We start from the raw sequence: 19112 nt of genomic DNA, 5'->3' as shown, positions 1-19112 counted from the left end.
TAGTGCATCACCAAATGCAACAATATCTGTACCTTAACTGTGGAGGATGCTATTACTGTAAAACCAAAATGTTTTGAGTGTTCTATTATCCTTATATATTCTAAAACTTGTGATATATGGTGCCAATGTATTCCTTAGAAGTTCTTTCCCACATTTTCTTTTCTCGCATTCCAAGTAAAAATAGCATATAACCTTCCTATTTTCTACACAATGTAAAGCCCAACATGTCAGGAATCCCCCAATTCTTGCCACATTCCTGACTCTCGCCGGATTCCTGACCTGCAGACCACATTCCTGACTCTCGAGACACTTCTCTATTCCTGACTCTCGAGACACTTCCCGATTCCTGAGTCTCGAGACACTTCCCTATTCCTGACTCTCGAGACACTTCCCGATTCCTGAGTCTCGAGACACTTCCCGATTCCTGAGTCTCGAGCCACATTCCTGATGATGATGTGGCGCCTCCTCGACCTCAGCTGTATTTAGGCCGTCCTCGATCCAAGAGTGGTGGAGCTTCATCAACCTATAGTATATATAGGTTAGCCTTGTTCCCTTTCTCCACAATCTGAATCAACACCAGTCTAAGGCCTCTTCTTTGTTTTCACTAGCTTTTTCTCTTTGTCTTTAGCATTTTCCAGTCTTGATCTTGTTGGGGGTCTTGACAGTTTGATTCAGATTGTGTTTTTTGCTTTTCTTTTAGCTCGTTTTGATTATTTGATTGCCTTTGTCTTTTTTCCCCTTTTCTTTTCTTTCTTCTTGCCAATGGAGTCTCCAAGCCATCCTGATTTCTTTGCCGAAGTCCTTGCAAAAATTCAGTCTGAGAATACCGAGCTGAAGGCGACCCTTCTTCGCATGCAGCAAGAGCTTGCTTCACTTTCGGCTCAAGGATCCAGCAAAGTTCCTGAACTGAAGGTGAGTTTCCCGGCGAAATTTTCAGGCAAGCGTTCGGAGCTTCGTGGATTTTTGAACCAAATGGAGCTGATCTTTGCACTTCAACATCGGCGGTACCCCACTCCCGAGTCTCAAATCGGCGCGATTGGGACGTTGCTCGAGGGTGTAGCTTTGTCATGGTTTTCTCCTCTTCTAGAGAAGAGCATGAAAGGGGTCGTGGTTCCGGAGCTGATGGATCTTCAATTGTTCAAAGAGAAGCTCGAAGCATGTTTTGGCGAGACGGATCGGGTTCGGGCTGCTACCACAAAGATGAGACGTCTCTCTCAGGGGTCTCGTCCTGCCTCGATCTACGCTGCAGAGTTCTAACTCCTTGCCTTGGACACTCAGTGGGATGAGCGGGCCTTGATTGACCAATTTCGTTTCGGCCTCAACAACGGTGTCAAGGATTTGTTGCTCACCATGGAGGATCCCAAGGACCTGTCGGACGCCATCAACAAAGCTGTTCGATGTGACAATCGTCTCTTTGAACGTCGTCAGGAAAGTCGTCGCGCCGCTGTTTTTCCGTCCCAGACTCAGGAATCCCAGCTTGAGTCTTCGGGGCATAGTCCTGAACCTACTGCTCCAGTCCCGATGGATATTTCTGGTACTCCCCGACTCATTAGAGGGAAGTTGAGTCCTGCTGAGAGGCAACGTCGAATATCTCATAATCTTTGCCTCTACTGTGCTGATCCTAATCACAAAGCAGCTATGTGTCCCAGGAAGCCTCCCCGATTGCTCGAGTTCACTCTGCCTCAAAGTCCACTTCTGTTGCAGTCGGGAAACGACCCTGTCCAAACAGAGTAGGAGCTGTCTGTTTGGACTCCCCAAATAAAAATCACTTTTCTTCCTTATCAAGCTCCTCACCACCTTTCATCAAAGCCACCACCAATTCCCGCAACTTCCGCGTCCCATGTCTCCTTTCTTTCACCGGACAATCAGGACTCAAGGCTTTGGCGCTACTGGACTCGGGTGCAACTTCCTGCTTCATGGACACGGACTTTGCTGCCCGACATCACGTTCCTCTTTCTCCTACCATACGGGATCTGAGGGTTGAAGGCATCGGCGGGCATTTTGTGTCTCCATCTTCTGGACTTAGGGAAACGTTGCCCATTCGAGTACACATCGGGTCCACCGTCACTGATATTGCCTTCAACATCATCAACAGCAAGTCCTCCTCTGTGGTGCTCGGTCTTCCTTGGTTCCAACTACATCAGCCTCAGATTTGTTGGAAGGACTTACAGCTCATCTCTCCCCCATCACCATCTCCCACGGCTTCCCCTGGTGTTAATCGAGTCCGAATCAGGAAAAGTTCCCTAAACTCAAGTCGGGGTTCTGTTCCTGACTCTACGAAGTTTTCATCCTCTTCTTTTTCCTCTCTTCCATCTTACACTGGACAGTATCCTCGTCTCGTCATTCCATTTAGTCGTACCCCTTCTCCTATCTCCACAATCACTATGAAAGAACTCCTTCATGAAGAACCTCTTTTTCTTTTTGCTTTGCATGTTTCTCCTGTCAGTCTTCCTGAGAAGTATCATGATTTTGGGGATGTGTTTGACAAGAAAAAAGCTAGTGTATTGCCTGTTCATCGGCCTTATGATTGTCCCATTGATTTACAGGAAGGAGCGTCACCTCCGTGGGGGCCTATCTACGGGTTATCTCCGTCCGAGCTTAAGGCCCTCAAAGAGTACGTGGATGAGAACCTTGCCTCGGGCTACATTCAGCATTCGCAGTCCCCGGCTGGAGCGCCTGTCTTCTTTGTCAAGAAGAAGGATGGGAGCTTGCGGTTAGTCATCGACTACCGAGGTTTGAACAAGGTGACTGTTCGGAACCGTTATCCGCTGCCCCTGATCTCGGACTTGTTGGAACGCCTCGGCGGTGCCCGCTTCTTCACCAAGATTGACCTCCGTGGAGCATACAACCTGATCCGGATCCGGCCTGGTGATGAATGGAAGACTGCGTTCCGAACCCGCTATGGCCACTTCGAGTACACTGTCATGCCATTTGGCTTGACAAATGCTCCAGCGGTTTTCCAACACATGGCGAACAACGTTTTTCGGGAGTTTCTTGATCAGATGGTGATCGTCTACCTCAATGACATCCTCATCTACTCAAAAACTCAGGAGGAGCATGACGAACATGTTCGCAAGGTGCTAGCGAAGCTGTGAGAACACGGTCTATACGCGAAGCTTGAGAAATGTTCCTTTGATCAGCAGTCTGTGGAGTTCCTTGGGTACATTGTCACTCCTGAGGGTATCACAATGGATCCTGCTAAAGTCAAGACTATTCTCGAATGGGAGCCTCCACAATCAATGTCGGACGTTCAGGTTTTCCTTGGCTTCGCCAACTTCTACCGCAAATTCATTGATCACTACTCTGACATTGTCCTTCCTCTCACACATCTCACTCGCAAGGATGTTCCCTTCTCTTGGTCTGCTGCTGCCCAGCATGCCTTTGACACACTCAAGGCGGCCTTCAGTTCTGCTCCTGTCTTGATCCATGCTAATTCCTCACAACCTTTCTTCATCGAGGCTGACGCCTCCGACTTTGCCATTGGTGCTGTACTGTCTCAACTTGGAGCGGATCACGAACTTCATCCGGTCGCTTTCCATTCTCGGAAATTCCAGCCTGCGGAGATCAATTACGAAATCCACGACAAGGAGCTCCTTGCCATCGTGGATTCCTTTGGAGAGTGGCGCCGTTTCTTGGAGGGGGCGAGCCATCAAACAACAGTCTGGACGGATCACAAAAATCTCGAGTACTTTGCCACTTCCCGAGTTTTAAGCCGTCGTCAAGCAAGGTGGGCACAATTCCTGAGTCGGTTTGACTTTGTTATCAAGTACAGACCTGGAAAGTTTCAAGGCCTTCCTGATGCTCTTTCAAGGCGCTCCTATCTCAGTCTCAAGCCTGGTAATCCTGCCTTCGATCAACAGGATCAAGTTATCCTCGGTCCTGATCGGCTTCAAGTTATGGCAATTTCCCTGGCCCCTCAGGACTCCTCCTTGATGGATGCAATCAGAAACAATCTTCAATCCAATGATCTCGCTAGCGACATTTTCCCCCATCTTCAGGCTGGACACCCAGTGACTCCCGACTGCCGGCGATTTGACGAGTTCGAGTTCTTAGATGGCTTATTGTACCGTGGGGAGCAGCTTTACGTTCCGGAAGGTGATACTCGAAGGTTGGTCCTGATGGCGTGCCACGATAGCCCGACTGCTGGTCACTTCGGCATTGCGAAAACCTATGAGCTAGTTGCACGGGACTTTTGGTGGCCTCACATGGATGACTACATCAAAGCTTTTGTTACCTCCTGTGACACTTGTGCCCGAAATAAGGTACCTCGCCACCTTCCTTCAGGTTTGCTTCGTTCCCTTTCGGTCCCTTCAGGTCCTTGGGAATCCATCTCCATGGATTTCTTGAGTGATCTTCCGAGTTCTAGAGGCTTCAACAGCATTTTAGTCGTGGTGGATCGCTTCACAAAGATGGCGCACTTCTTGCCATGTACCAAGGAGTTTTCGGGCGAGGACATGGCAAAACTGGTATTCAGGGAAATTTTCCGACTTCATGGGATTCCTACAGATGTGGTTTCGGATCGGGGGCCTTAGTTCATCTCTCATTTCTGGCAACGGTTTTTGCAGCTGCTTGGAGTGAAGGCCAACCTCTCTTCGGCATATCATCCTCAAACTGATGGGCAGTCCGAGCGAACGATTCAGACGTTGGAACAATTCTTGAGGTGCTTCATCAACTATCATCAGGATAACTGGTTCGATATCCTTCCCCTTGCTGAGTTCTCCTATAACAACTCTGTTCACTCCTCTCTTCGAGTTTCCCCCTTCTTTGCGAACTCTGGCCGAAATCCCCGATTCAATCTCTCACTTCCTTCTCCATCTGAATCCTCTCGTTCAAATCCCCGCTCTGAGGCATTTGTCTCCAACCTCCAGGAAATCCACAACTCCATCTCCTTCCACCTCCATTGTGCTCAGGAATCTCATAAAACATTTGCCAATGTCCATCGTCAGGATTGTCCCCCTTAAAATATCGGGGATAAAGTCTGGCTCCTCAGGCGAAATATCTCCACCACCAGGCCCTGTCCAAAACTCGATTTCAAACGCCTTGGTCCTTTCCCTATCACTGCCATCATTAATCCTGTCACTTATCGCCTTGCACTTCCCTCCTCATATCAAATTCACCCCGTTTTTCACTCCTCTCTCCTTGAGCCTTATATTCCCAGTCCTATTCCAAATCGGGTCATTCCTCCGCCTCCACCAGTGTAGCTCGAGGATGGGTCTGAGTACGAGGTTCAGGACATCCTTGATTCCAAGATTTCACGGTCTAAACTCTACTATCTGGTGGACTGGAAGGGTTACGGACCTGAGGAACGCACTTGGGAACCTGCGGACAACCTGCTTCATTCTCCTGACCTTGTTCAGGACTTCCACCGCCGCTATCCTTCTCGTCCCAGTCCTCATTTTTTTTCTCCCTCTCCCATCCCTCGCCGCTCATCTCATCCTCCTCTTCGTTCTCGTTCACATCCTCGTTCCACTCGTTCTTGAGGAGGGGGTGCTATCAGGAATCCCCCAATTCTTGCCACATTCCTGACTCTCGCCGGATTCCTGACCTGCAGACCACATTCCTGACTCTCGAGACACTTCCCTATTCCTGACTCTCGAGACACTTCCCGATTCCTGAGTCTCGAGACACTTCCCTATTCCTGACTCTCGAGACACTTCCCGATTCCTGAGTCTCGAGACACTTCCCGATTCCTGAGTCTCGAGCCACATTCCTGATGATGATGTGGCGCCTCCTCGACCTCAGCTGTATTTAGGCCGTCCTCGATCCAAGAGTGGTGGAGCTTCATCAACCTATAGTATATATAGGTTAGCCTTGTTCCCTTTCTCCACAATCTGAATCAACACCAGTCTAAGGCCTCTTCTTTGTTTTCACTAGCTTTTTCTCTTTGTCTTTAGCATTTTCCAGTCTTGATCTTGTTGGGGGTCTTGACACAACAAAGTCATGAAGTTCACTACTCATATATGTCGTTATGGTTATTTTGTGTCATCAAAGTTCAAATTCTTTCTTAATGAAAAATCACAAATCGGCACATTATTGTTGATGAATTTTAGCATGTGTTATCATCAATGGCAACAATATATAAATCTGTTGCTTGACTCTTCTTGTAAGTTGTCTTGTAGTCTCCACTGTAGCCACTCTAATCTAACATGATACACTTTTGTTGAAATTTGTTATGTTTGCTACTCATTTTTTAACACTTTTTGGTGTATTATGTTTCCTTGTGTAAAACACCTACAATCTTGGACCCAATCCTATGTATCTTCCCTCTAAACATAATTTATATATAATGCACTAGAGTAGGGCTTCTAATAGGTTATCATAACATGCATTGGTAAAAAAAAATTTGTGGAACACTATTCAAGTCCAAACCTTAAAAAAGAAATTTCTCTATCTTGCCACCATGAAATCCACAAATAAAGGATTTTTTTGTCATTTTGAATTGTCTTTCTTTCTTACCACTGTTAGATCTTATTGAAATAAACTTATGCCTCTTCCTAACTCTCAACCTATTACCACTGTTGACACAAGTTAAAGTATTCTTGTTGATAGTCATGTGTAATGTAATTTTTTTTGTGCATTTAGAGACTTTACTGAAAGTGGAAAACATATAAGTCCTCTTTTTTTAGTTTTTTGTGGCCTCCAAAATATACTTTTTAAACAATATTCCAATTAGTGTCAACCTCATCAGCCATGAAACCATGAAAAGTAGGTACAAAACCTATTATGCGCTTGTACATGTTATTGAGAAGTATTTAAAACAAATGCTGAAACACACAATCCTCCACTTTAAACTCACATGTTGCAATAATCAATAACTTATGCAATTTATAAATGTTTTAATATGATTAATTTTTCATTTTTGAAGAAGTTTCTTTACTTAGTGGTCATATATATAAGTTCCTATTGTTGCCTATTCACGTACACAATAATTAAAGTTGAAATGTATCCAAGATTAGTTGAGAGTTTTTACTTTTTGCATTTGTCAACTAAGTCAACCACACTTTTTAGTCCTTTAGTGGACATCTTTATCACGTAGCAATGTTGGTTGTTGTCATTGTTTACTTGGAATAAAAAAAATAAACCTTGGAAAAAATAAATTTTTGCATATTTTGCAAGGAATTGAATGTTACTTATTTCATCATTGTTTTCTCTTTGAACTTTATACACCCAATGCTTTAGTTTGAAATTGTTACATTTGATTAGTGGAAAGAGTGTTTATTATCTTTGTCAAATTTGGTAAAGAGTTCTTCAGCAATAACTTCTTTTGTGATCATATGTATGATCAATCTAAGACTCTTGAATTTATTAGTCATTTTCCTTTACTATTACATATAACTTCTCTCACTCTCACTTACTCTTTTTTAGTAGAATGTTATTGTTATGGAAACTAATATAAATGGCATGGTGTCATCTAGATAGTAGTAGTACATTTTGCAATTGCAAGTTTACATACAACTTGAAAATTTTTTGCAATCTAAACATTTCAATAATCTTTAATCCCCCTTTCTCCTTCTTAAATCTTTAATCCCTTCTTTCTCCTTCTTTTGTTATTGAACTTTAGCTTTTTCAATTAGTGTTATAGCAATGATTTCAATCCAATCTTATCTATTATATGTTCCTATTGTTTGAAAGAAGATATAAAAGGATTTATCACATTCAATAATTCCAATACAATAGAATGCAAAAATATGTCTTGGGAAATTCTTGATCATTGTATTCTCTTCCCATGTTCAATAGTGATTGCTAAATTGATATTCCATCCTTTTATAATATTTTATTATGTTTTAAAATGATAGATTGTAAACCGTAATCAAATATTACATCTTAAAGCATTATACATTTTTTGTTTCCTTTATTAATGTTTTAAATTATCAAATTTTAATTGGATATATATAGGTAACTTTACTTAGCTAGATATTAGTAACTAAAGAGAACAACTTGAAAGATAATTTATAAAGTTTTAAATATAGAAGGAAAGGGCATTCATTTTCAATCAATAAAAGGTTTTGGGGATACTTTGGGCTAAGTATCTTTAAGTTGGAATACTACTAGGTTGGAATACTATTGGGTTGGATGACTTCCCAAGAAGTTTAAATTTATAAGCTTATAATATTATATATATTACTAATTACTTGGGCAATATGTTAGAAATCTATACATTATCTATTGAGAGCCATTTTAAAGGCACTATTAGTCATGGGATCACTTATATTCATTATGAAATTTGTTCTGTAACATTAATAGCTTACATTGATTCAAATTAGGCTTGTGCAACTAATGACTCTTGTTAATTTACAAGTGGCTTGTGTTTCCTTACAATTTCTTGTGTTGTCATTTAGTTTTCTAAGTGTCAATATTGCATAAAAACATCTTTTATAGAAGTAGAATATATAGTATAGCCACTCAAGAAATTATATGGTTTTTTAGACTACTTATTGACTTGGGACATCCTCCATCACTCCCCATGTTCTTATGTTATGATAATTAATCTACTATTGGTTTGGCTAAAGATCAAACTCTTCACTCAAAGTCTAAATATATTGACAAACATTATACTATGTTCCATTTAAAGTATGAAAGAAGAATATCATTATAGTATCAATTCTACACATGGTGGCTAAAATTTATACAAAGCTTTGTTTGCTACCTTTCCCTCTAAAACATTGTGAAAGTCTTGATTTTGCAATTGTAACTGTTTCCTAAGGCTAGTTAATAATTTAAGTGAGTAGTTACCTGGAAGTTGATTGTGTCTACATTTCTATAAACAAAGGGAGTTTATAGAAAATGTAATATAGTAGTTATTAGAGATTAGGAGATTAACTTATAATAATCTAAGTTAGTATTTTAGTACATATGAACTTAAGGTGTTAGAGTATATAATGATCTAGTCTTATCTAGACATGAATTCCCTATAAATTTATAAACACAAAAGTAATCTAAAACAATATGAACCAGATCATAGAATAAGATAGAATTTCTAGGTATATCCATTACCACCACTACAGGTTTGTGAGACAGTACAGCAAATTCTTTGAATAGAAAAATAATTGGTAGCAAAAAGTATCCATTCTAATATTGTTTTATTTATGCTAGTAATTGTTTTGCTTATTTTGAATATTGTTAGTTTTGTTTTCGCCTATGAGAAAGAAGCTAGGCGGTCCCCCATTGACTTTAAAAAGAATTGTTTAACTATATACTCCATTCTAACAATTATGTGGCTAAAATATGATTTAGATAATCTTATATTAGTTTTCTCTCAAAAACTATCATTCATCATTCAAGCTGGCCAAATGAACCTTCAAACTGTTGCTAGCAAGCTATAGCACTAGTCACACTATATCCCTACTAAGTGTGGTGCTCAAGTAACTCCAACTCTTTTGTGCTCCATACCACCTTGAAATGGCTTTCAATAACTTTTAAGACTAAAACTGCATGCGTGACTGTGTCAAGCAGCTGAAATCTGTGATTTAGTGAGGATGGAGATCACTTTATGAAACTTTGGTATTTTATTTCTTGTGATTTTCTTATTTCTTGTGAGTTTCCTATTCTGGAATTCATAAATTTAAACCATAGTTATTGTGATGCAGCCTCTAAGACGGCATTATACTTTCTGAAATTAGTTTTCATCGTGGAGGTTTTGATTAGTGTTTACAATCAGTTTTATGATAATAACTGGAAGTAAAGTAAATGCAAGAATATGATTAAAAATATTGAGACAAAAGCCATGGCAAAACCAAATAATGATACAACATAATTTCAATTTTTTATTTGCATTGCTACAACATTGGTGTTTTCAATGTTTCCAAATTCTTTTTATTGTTTACAGCTTCCATGTCTGCTGTGTCTAGATCCTGCATTAACGAAGACACTAATTATCAGGATAATCATATGCTTGGGCCTTTTTAGAAGAGGTGAGAAGCAGCAGCCACCGAGGATCATCTTGGAACCGCTCTTCATTCTGAGTGGAAGAAGCATGGCTGTCCAGACTAAGTATACTAGCATTTGGCTACGCGCTATAAAGTATTTCATTGCTCGACTGAAGGAATCGTCCCAACTCCTCGTTTATGTAAGATCTACATGCTAGCTCAAGGAGTACTCGTTAAGTTTCCATCTGTGAGACATCGAGACTTTTATTCTTGAAAAGCCTTGAAGATCACTTGTTCTAGCCACACAAAACTACAAAGGGAAGTACCTTGCCATACCTCTCAACAGTCTCGCTCGGTAGCTACAGGGGTGTATCACACAGTCCTCCTGCATTCTCTTCTTGATGATCTCCTCTGTAATGATGCATCCCATGCGCACGCGAATCCAATCCAGCAAACGGCGCTTGATTATCCTTAGATTGATTTGAGCATGGCCGTAGGCAGTCTTCCAGGAGTAAATCGACAAGTAATCAATCAGGGAAACAAAGATGTGCTCCTCATCGGTCTGGAACACCAACACCGAGTAATCCGTGAGCCCCTGTCTCTGCAAAACGCCAAACAATCGCAACATGAATCAAGCACGGATGTTTTCCAGCCAGATTACCTGGAGGAAGTACGTGTCCCGCTCGACAAGACAGAACAGCTTGCGGTGAGAGAAACTTGTGAGCGAGAATGGCGTGGTGAAGTATGCGTCACTGTCGGGCACCCAGAACTGTACAAACCCCTTGAGATCATGGTGCATCGTTGTGGCTTGAAGAAAGCTCCTGGGAGGATCTGTGGCTTCAATGACAAGGACGTTGGAAAGTTCGCTCTCGCCCTTCCTCGGTGCGGTCCAGATCTATGACACGAAAAGCAATATGAGAATTGCTCTCGAGGTGCTTATAAATTTACCTCGTACGCTCCCAGTATTATCGCGAACGATGTCTCCAGCTGCTGGGTGTACAGGAAGTAATCTTCTGCTATTCGTCGCAGCGCACTCATATCACGGTGAGAAACCAGCTTCACGATGACTCGCTCGCTGGCAGTGGTGAAAAACTTCGCTCCACTCCTAGAGCTGGCCATCGTCCTCGGGCGTGCGGTGTTCAACGTTTCAACAAACTCCTTGTCATCCTTGAAGCCATGAACTTCCCGTAGAGTGCGAAACTGTGTGGGAAAGAGAACGTTGACGAATCCATCGATGCCCCCGAACGAGTACTCTGGCTTGTCCCCAGGAACTTGGTGCGTAAGGTACTTCGTGAGAACGGGAAGCCACTGCGGTGGGGGAGTCTGAAAACGAAAGTTTACGTGAGCAGTGAGCAGTGAGTGAAGTTCCAAATCAAACCAAATGTACGCTGGTAGAGTTCTCGTTCACGATATTCTTCTGAAGGCGCTTCATCGCGCGGATCTGTTTGGGGAACACAGCCGTGACGTTGCCACTGCAATCAGCATAGAAACGAATCCGCATAGGATCGGCATAAGAAATCACGGGAAAGCTTGCAATCTCGACGAGTTAAATCTCGAGAATCCGCGTTAGGACCGGGATAAGAAGCAAGAAACCACTGGAAAGCTTGCAATCGGGATAAGAAGCAAGAAGTCTGTGGAGAAACAAAGTAGAAACCATGAATCGGGACAGCTCGGGGTCTAGGAAACGAGAAAGCACTAGAAAGCTTGCAATCGGGACAGGAAACACGAAATCTCTGGAGAGACAAGCGTCGAGAATGCATAATCACCATGAATCGAGAGAGAATCGGCAAGAAAGCTTGCATACCTCGCCCGAGACGATGGATCATGACAGTATCGCGTAGGCTCCCTGGCCATTGCCGCGTCGAATGCGACGCTGAGCAAGAATGGCGCAATCGCGACGCAGACGATCGCCATCGCGCAAACCATCGCCAGCGCCATCGCTCCGCAACCAAGGCATGCAAAATAAAACCCAAATTTCAAACGATGGATGGTACAAGTTAGCGCCAAAACCCCAAACGTACGGAAATGGGCCAATGCTAAAATTAGTGGACGTTTTTAGGGTTCTTCGCGAGAGAGAGGGATGGATTCCAAGGTGCTACACCTTGTGCGCCATGGCCAGGCCTTCCACAACGTCCAAGGTGAGATTCTACTGCAAATGAGGAGCTCCTGGAAGATTTTCCTGGACGGGAGATGGCGGCGCCTCACGCTCAAGCACATCTTGAGGGCTTTTCGATGCCTGTGGCTTCTCTTGTGCTGCATCGTTTCCCCAGCGCCTCCTCGTCCCTCCTCCTCCCCAGCTGCTGTGATGCCCATTTACTACGAGCACGCCGACGCGAGCCTCACGGCTACTGGATGGGAACAAGTAAGTCCTTTCCTTTCCCTTTGCTCCATTCATTTGGTAAATGATCGATCGCTCTCCTTCAAGGCTGAGTTTCTTCACAGGGAATTCAGGATTTCCGGATTGAGAGACCGAGTGGAGCTTGTTGTGGTGTCGCCCTTGACTCGGTAGTGTGATTTCTCCTCTCGAGAACTCTTCTAAGTTTGCCTTCCAGGACGCTCCAAACTGCATCTGGGATCTTTGGAGGAGGGAATTTCACTGATACCACTGATCAACTAGCAGCTCCTCTGATGGTAGACAACGTTGGACGGTGTCCACGACCAGCCATCTCCAGTGCAAACTCCCCTCCTTTCGTAGCACTGGAGCTTTGCAGGGAGAAATTGGTATGTTGGCTCTCCCATATTTTTTCTCTCTGTCAATGTAGCTAGTTGACGCGAAGTTTTGATGAACAGGGTACCATGCCATGCGATCAGAGGAGTCCCAGGAGCAAATCCGAAATTCAGTTTCCAGGGATTGGCTTTTCGAACGTAAGGATCATTCGACTCGATCGAGTTGTGTGACTTGATCCAACTCTGTTTCTCTTCTCTATCAGATCGAACAGGACCAGGACGAGCTGTGGAAGCCTGACAGAAGAGAACTAGAAGAGGAGCTCGACAAAAGGGCGAGAGCTTTTCTAGAATGGTACGTGGGCAGTCTGCGAAAGCTGTTGTAAGTTTCTGATCAAGCTTGCAGGCTATGGAGTCGTGGAGAGGAGGAGATTGCCGTCGTCTCCCACGCAGGCTTTCTGACCAACCTTGTGACAAAGTTTGGCAACGAAGCTGTGAACAAGACAGTGTAAGCGGCGTGTTTGGATGCTAGATTTGCTTGGTACTTACACTTGTGCGATTTAGGTTTGCGAACTGTGAGCTTCGTAGCGTGAGATTGAGGTGAGTCATCGTAGTTTTGTTCTCGAGACCTTAGATCTTGGCGTTTTTTTGCTCAGGAAAATAGTCACGGGCTCGGACTATGCATTTGAGTTGACCGCAGCGTGAATCCATCCAAAGTGAGCCATGGATTCTAAAAGAAAATCTTCTTTTCCTAACTTTATATTGAGAATCTAGCATCCTCGTCCCGCCAGGAAAATGCTCGGACTATGCATTTGAAGAGACTGCAGCGTGAATCCATCCAAAGCGAGCCATGGATTCTGAAAGAGTTCTTTTGCTAACTTCAAGCTAGAAGCTTGAAGTTATTATTCATGTAGTCAATCTTAAAACGTATCTATATTTAGCTAGGGCAAAGTTAATATAGCGGCAGAAAATAATTTAAAATAAATTTAAGGGAGGGGATATACCTTATCATGTAATAGGTAGAAAATAATTAAATAATTTACTATAACAACGATTGGTTTGTTTAATAGTATTGTTATTCCTACTTATTAATCTAATTGATCAAATAAAAATTTATAATTATAAAGATGTTTATAATTTATAAACACAAGATTAAGATGGTAGAATAAAAAATAATATACTAGAAAGTATTTAAGAAATTTTATAAATTATAAACATAAATACAAGATTAATCTTAATAAATAACAACTGTTAGATGGTAAAATATCCTAGAATATTCAAGAATATTCTAGGTATATTCACTACCATCCCAAAAGCTCTGTTGGGCCAAGATAAATAAATCTTCTTTTCTAATTTTAGAATGTTAGAAATTTTTATTGTATACAAGATTAAAATTATATAAACTTTGCTACTATTCATCTCTAGAGTAATGCACAATAATGCAATTAGAGAATAATGCATATGTTGGGGAAGTTAAAATCATTTTTCATCATCATGAAATTTAAATTTGAATTTGTTTTTATTGCCTTTCCAAAAAGGTACAAAACCCTAAACATATCCACAAGATTGGTGCCAACCTTTTAAAACAATTGAGTTTTCACAAAATCAAAGAATTATACCAAAGAATAATAGGTTTTATAACTGGTTTGGTGAAGTTATAATTTAATTGTGTACTGAGTTAACTTCTTTACTATCTGAATTGTAATGATGCCTTTAACATTCATAGTTTACTAAATAATAATAGAATTTCTATTATGTATACCCTTATTGTCGTAATCTATATGATTACATAGTGTGATAAAATTATTATAAAACTATTGATTTTATATCAAATTATAATATGCAGAAAGATATAGCATACCTAAAATAAATAAATCTTCTTTTCTAATTTTACAATTTTTAAATTTAAATTTTTATTGTATACAAAGTTAAATTTATCTAAACTTTTCTACTATTCATCTCCAAAGAAATGCACAATAATGCAAATAGATAATAATGCAAGTGTTCAGGAAGATAAGATCATTTGTTATCATCATTAAATTTGGATTTGATGTTTTTATTGCTTTTATAAAAATGTTCACAACCCTAAACACATCTACAGGATTGCTGCCATGCTTTAAAAGCAATTGAGTTATCACAAAAACAAAGAATCATAGACTACCAATAATAATAGGTTAGTTTGGAGAAATTATAATTTTAATTTATCTGAGCTGTAATGATGCATAGTTTACCAATATGATCTGAATTTCTTCTGGTTTTACATTTAGAAAACATACATAAGATGAATACATAACCAATTAGAAAAAAATGTGCATTCTTATTTAAAAACCTTTTCCCTTTATATTTGAACTTCTATATAATCATCTTTTGAATTGTTCTTTTTTGTTGCATATAACTCACTATACATTTTTGCAAATTCATGCCCTCATGAATAAAAGTTAATAACCATAACTTTCCTATAGCAAGGATCCATGCTCTGCTGGGAATGTATCTTGGTTGGCAAATTTATTATGGAACTTAAGATGGTTTAGAATATTTGTCATTTGGATATCATGCCATGAGAGATAGCAATGAGTAGTTTATTTCAAAGATAAACAATTATTAAATTTTCCATACATTCTATATATTTTATAGACCAGTTTTAAGTCATTTTAAAATTGTAGTGTGGAGTCAATTAAATATAAGTATGTAGCATCAAGTGTTTTTAATTTACATTTTGCTGTTAATTGTGTCAAACTTTTTTCTTTAGTTGTGTGTGTATAAAGGACCTAATACACCTAGCTTGGCTAGGTAATACACTAATTATAGTACTATAGCATATGGACCATCCATTCTTGTATATAAGTAGGGGTCTAAACCCCAATTAATATACCTATTTCTACATCCTGAGCACTCACAAGATAATTTTAAGGGAGAGGATATACCTTATCATAGAATAGGTAGAAAATAATTAAATAATTTACTATGGTTTGTTTAATAGTAATGTTACTCCTATAAAATTTATAATTATAAATATGTTTATATATTATAAACACAAGATTAATCTTATTGTATATCAACCATTAGATGGTAAAATAAAAAAGAATATACTAGAAAGTGCTGAAGAATGTTTATAAATTATAAATACAAGATTAATTTAAATGAATAACAACCAAAAATATATAAATATAAATTTGAAGGTATAAGGAATATACTTTATATAGTTTGGTATACATATTAATATGTGCGAGTATACTCTCTACAGGTTTCTCTTAAGCAAGTATACTCTCTACAGGTTTCTCTTAAGCAAACCAAAAATATATATTGAAGGTGTAAGGAATATACTTTATATGGTCTGGTATATATTAATTATGTGCAAACTGGATAAAGAGGTTCCTTTTCACATATCACAAAGACCTTTCCACACATGTCTAAATTTGCCTCTATAACCCATCTAAACATCTTGAACAACACCTTCAATATCTCTATCCCTTTATGTAGTTGGTTTAGTATGTAATGAACTTTGTAAGTTCTTCCTTGATTAACCACTCATGTGACTTCTTGCATCCTCTTTTAGATCTTATGTAAGGAACCAACTCTTTAAAATGTTTTAGGCTAAAAGATCTCTTGAAATCACAATCAAAACAATATAGAATTTATCTGATAAAACCGAGTCTAAAACCAAGTTTGAGACCGCATCCGAGTCCTCAAAATCCAAGATTGGGTCCAAGATTAAGTCCAAAATCAAGTCTAAGACCAAGTCCAAGATCAAATTGAAGGCCGAGTCCAAAGACTAATATAGGTTGTAGGGTGAAAGCTCGAAGTGATAATATCCTAAAGAAAAGAGGCACTATAAGGTGTTTTAAAAGTATAATAAAAATAGCAAAGATAAAGACTTAGTCTTGAAAGGAACTTTCTAGTGCCCCTCAAGAAAGTGCTTAAAAGTAACTACCACTCCTAAAAAAGAAACCAGCTTTAGTGCTCTCAACTTAAATGGAGTGGTGCCTCACTTGAGTACCATATGACTCAATTGTCCTCTCCCCTTCTAGGGGATTGAGAAATAGAGGTACCTATATTAGGTTATTATGCCATGGTGTTTCCTTTTGAGATTTTGAACTAGAAGATGCATATGAGGTTTAGGATTTAAAAAGTTTTATGAATAATTCTTGTTGTACCAAGGAATGTTAAGAACCTAGAGGTTTTGTATACTTGGTTACTTGTGTCTATGGGGAGTATAGCCAAACTTTAAGTTAAGTCTAATATGAAAAAGGGGAGAGAGTTTGGGAATCTGTAAAAAGATGTTAATACTTCATTGCTTGTATAATGAATAGTTGAATTTAAGTAAGACCGAGTAGAAGTTGGTACAATAGACAAAAACCTTAGTAAGGGAACTTAATTAAGATCAAGGTAAATGTGGTCAGATATACCTAGATCCCTTAGAGTTGGAAAATATTGGAGCCCAACAATTTCTCCTTTTTCAAAAACCCCAAATCCACACCATGTCATATCAGTAAATTTGATTTATATTTTAAAATTTTATTTTATGCATATTTTTTATGAATGTTAAATTATAATGATATTGTAAGTGTACTTAGCATATATAGCAAAAGTATGCAGAAAATATTTTATAGAACTTGACCTAAATATAATATTAATTTAAGAAATTTGATTATAAATCTATGGAATTAAACATAAAAAATATCATGGTGAAAATTTTTAGGGATTTCCTTCATAGTGGTTTTAGTGTTCTTGAAGTGTTATTACAATTAGTTAGTGAATTTGACTAGTACATTACTGACACTAAATATTATAATGAAATTCTTATCAATTATTTTGATAGGTGTAATTACATTTTGTACATTGCTAATTAATTTTCTTATTTATTTTTCCTTTATTTCTTCATATTTCAAATGACAAAAGTTTTGGAGAAAACCTTATTATTATGATTAAAACTTCAATAGACTAAATGCAAGAGGTATATTTTTTAACATTTTAAATAAATACACATGAAAGAAAAGGAATGTATAATACAAATCCATGAATTCATGTTAGGATTAAAACTTTTCTTTGAAGAAAATTAGGGTTTGTGATTTCTTTGTAGTTGCATCAACCAGCACATTGCACTTATAGTAACAACATATCATACCTTCATTCTCTCCCATAATATAGATATATAGATAAATGGAGTCAAATCATACTAAGTATTAATGTTTTTAAATAATTTGAGAACATAAAATTACTCATAAATGTTCTTCATGTAACCAATTAATAGTTTTAAAATTACTTTCAGCATTAATTAGTAATTTAAGAAAGTTAATCAATACAATAATCACTTCTATTAATATTAATAGTATTACTTTAGTTTTTGTTAAATATTATTAACTTTAACTTAATAGTACTTCTCAATATTATAAATATACTTAGATATAAAATATTAAACTTTTAGTTATAAATATGAACCTCACACATTACTAAACATATTCTATGAATGATAATATATTTATATTAATCCAATAACATTTTCAATATATAATATAAAAGCCTAATTTCTTTTGTATTTTCATTTTAAAAATTTGTATCAAGCTTATCATTTGTGAGTAAAGTGTTATTTTTCATTTTATCCTCTCTACTTTATCATTCTCTTGTATTATAAAATAGATTGCTGAAACCTAGATTTTAAAAAAGATAAAAATAAAAATTATAAAACTAATTTTAGCATACTTCTATGTACATGAATTATTTTATATTGCAAGAACCACTTCTTCCTTCTAAGTGTAAGAAGATTTTGGTTTTATTAAATACAATACAATACAATTATCAAGATATAATTTAAAATATAAAACTGTAGTGTTTACACTCACAAAACATATTTTCATAATAACATTTTAAAAAAACCATATTGAAAATACTAATCTTGAAGACTCAGAAATATAATTTTGATGGTTTATTTTTGTCAATTTATTGAAGCGGTTGAATTTAGTGCCATAATCAATACTCTGTTCCCTTACACAACATTCCTTATACGGCCTTGATTTTGTTTGTAGGAAAATCTGAGATTCCAGATCAATTTGTCTCTACAGAAAAACAACCTTGCTGCTAGAAAAAAATAAAACAAACCAGTAGGGAAATAATAGTTCTTAGCTTCATTAATGCATTGTGTAAAGACAGGAAATCAAAATCAACAATTGATTTTATTATTTGTCTATTTTGTAATATAAACACCAGCAAAATGACTGTCAGACTTGAGTGTAGAAACTTGTCTGGTTGGCTCTTTTGTGCTCATTTGTGTGAGTCTCAAAGAGAGGGAAGTGAGTTTAGAGGTCACTGCACTTTTCTTCTGTCATGCCACATCCATAGAGAGACAAAATTTATGTGGAGATTCAGCAGCCAGACAGGCAAATGAAAGGTACCTTTAAGACACCAACATGGAGGGCATTTTTTGAATAAACAAGAAACAGCTGCAAACTGAATCGTCTTCGTCTATCAACCTTGAGGCATGACTGAATCACCTACATAATGTAGGAAAGACATTGGAAAGGAGACAGGGGCTTGTTAGCCAGGAGACTTTATTGTATGTGCAATGATGGCCAGTTGATAATCTTG

The 19112-nt window shown here is 38.5% G+C and overlaps 1 protein-coding gene across 2 annotated transcripts; it reads left to right on the top strand.

Moving 5' to 3' along the window:
• The first annotated feature begins 11909 nt into the window (after positions 1-11909).
• LOC9660804 (phosphoglycerate mutase-like protein) lies at positions 11910-13536 on the top strand. 2 transcript variants are annotated; one of them, XM_024664218.1, is made up of 9 exons: positions 11910-12228; positions 12292-12371; positions 12419-12587; positions 12657-12731; positions 12797-12885; positions 12937-13038; positions 13095-13130; positions 13187-13246; positions 13305-13536. In XM_024664218.1, exons 1-8 carry the CDS (start codon positions 11947-11949, stop codon positions 13233-13235), a joined length of 882 nt encoding a protein of 293 aa, XP_024519986.1. In that variant the 5' UTR covers positions 11910-11946; the 3' UTR covers positions 13236-13246; positions 13305-13536. The 2 variants fall into 2 exon arrangements, with proteins under 2 accessions (XP_024519986.1, XP_002962860.2); XM_002962814.2 differs by having other exon boundaries at positions 11911-12228; positions 13187-13474.
• The last annotated feature ends 5576 nt before the right edge of the window (positions 13537-19112 follow it).

The sequence above is a fragment of the Selaginella moellendorffii genome, unplaced genomic scaffold (genome assembly GCF_000143415.4).
Source record: "Selaginella moellendorffii unplaced genomic scaffold, v1.0 SELMOscaffold_2, whole genome shotgun sequence".
Lineage (NCBI taxonomy): Eukaryota > Viridiplantae > Streptophyta > Lycopodiopsida > Selaginellales > Selaginellaceae > Selaginella > Selaginella moellendorffii.
The sequence above is the reverse complement of the archived record's forward strand: the minus strand, read 5'-3'. Positions and strand labels throughout refer to the sequence as shown.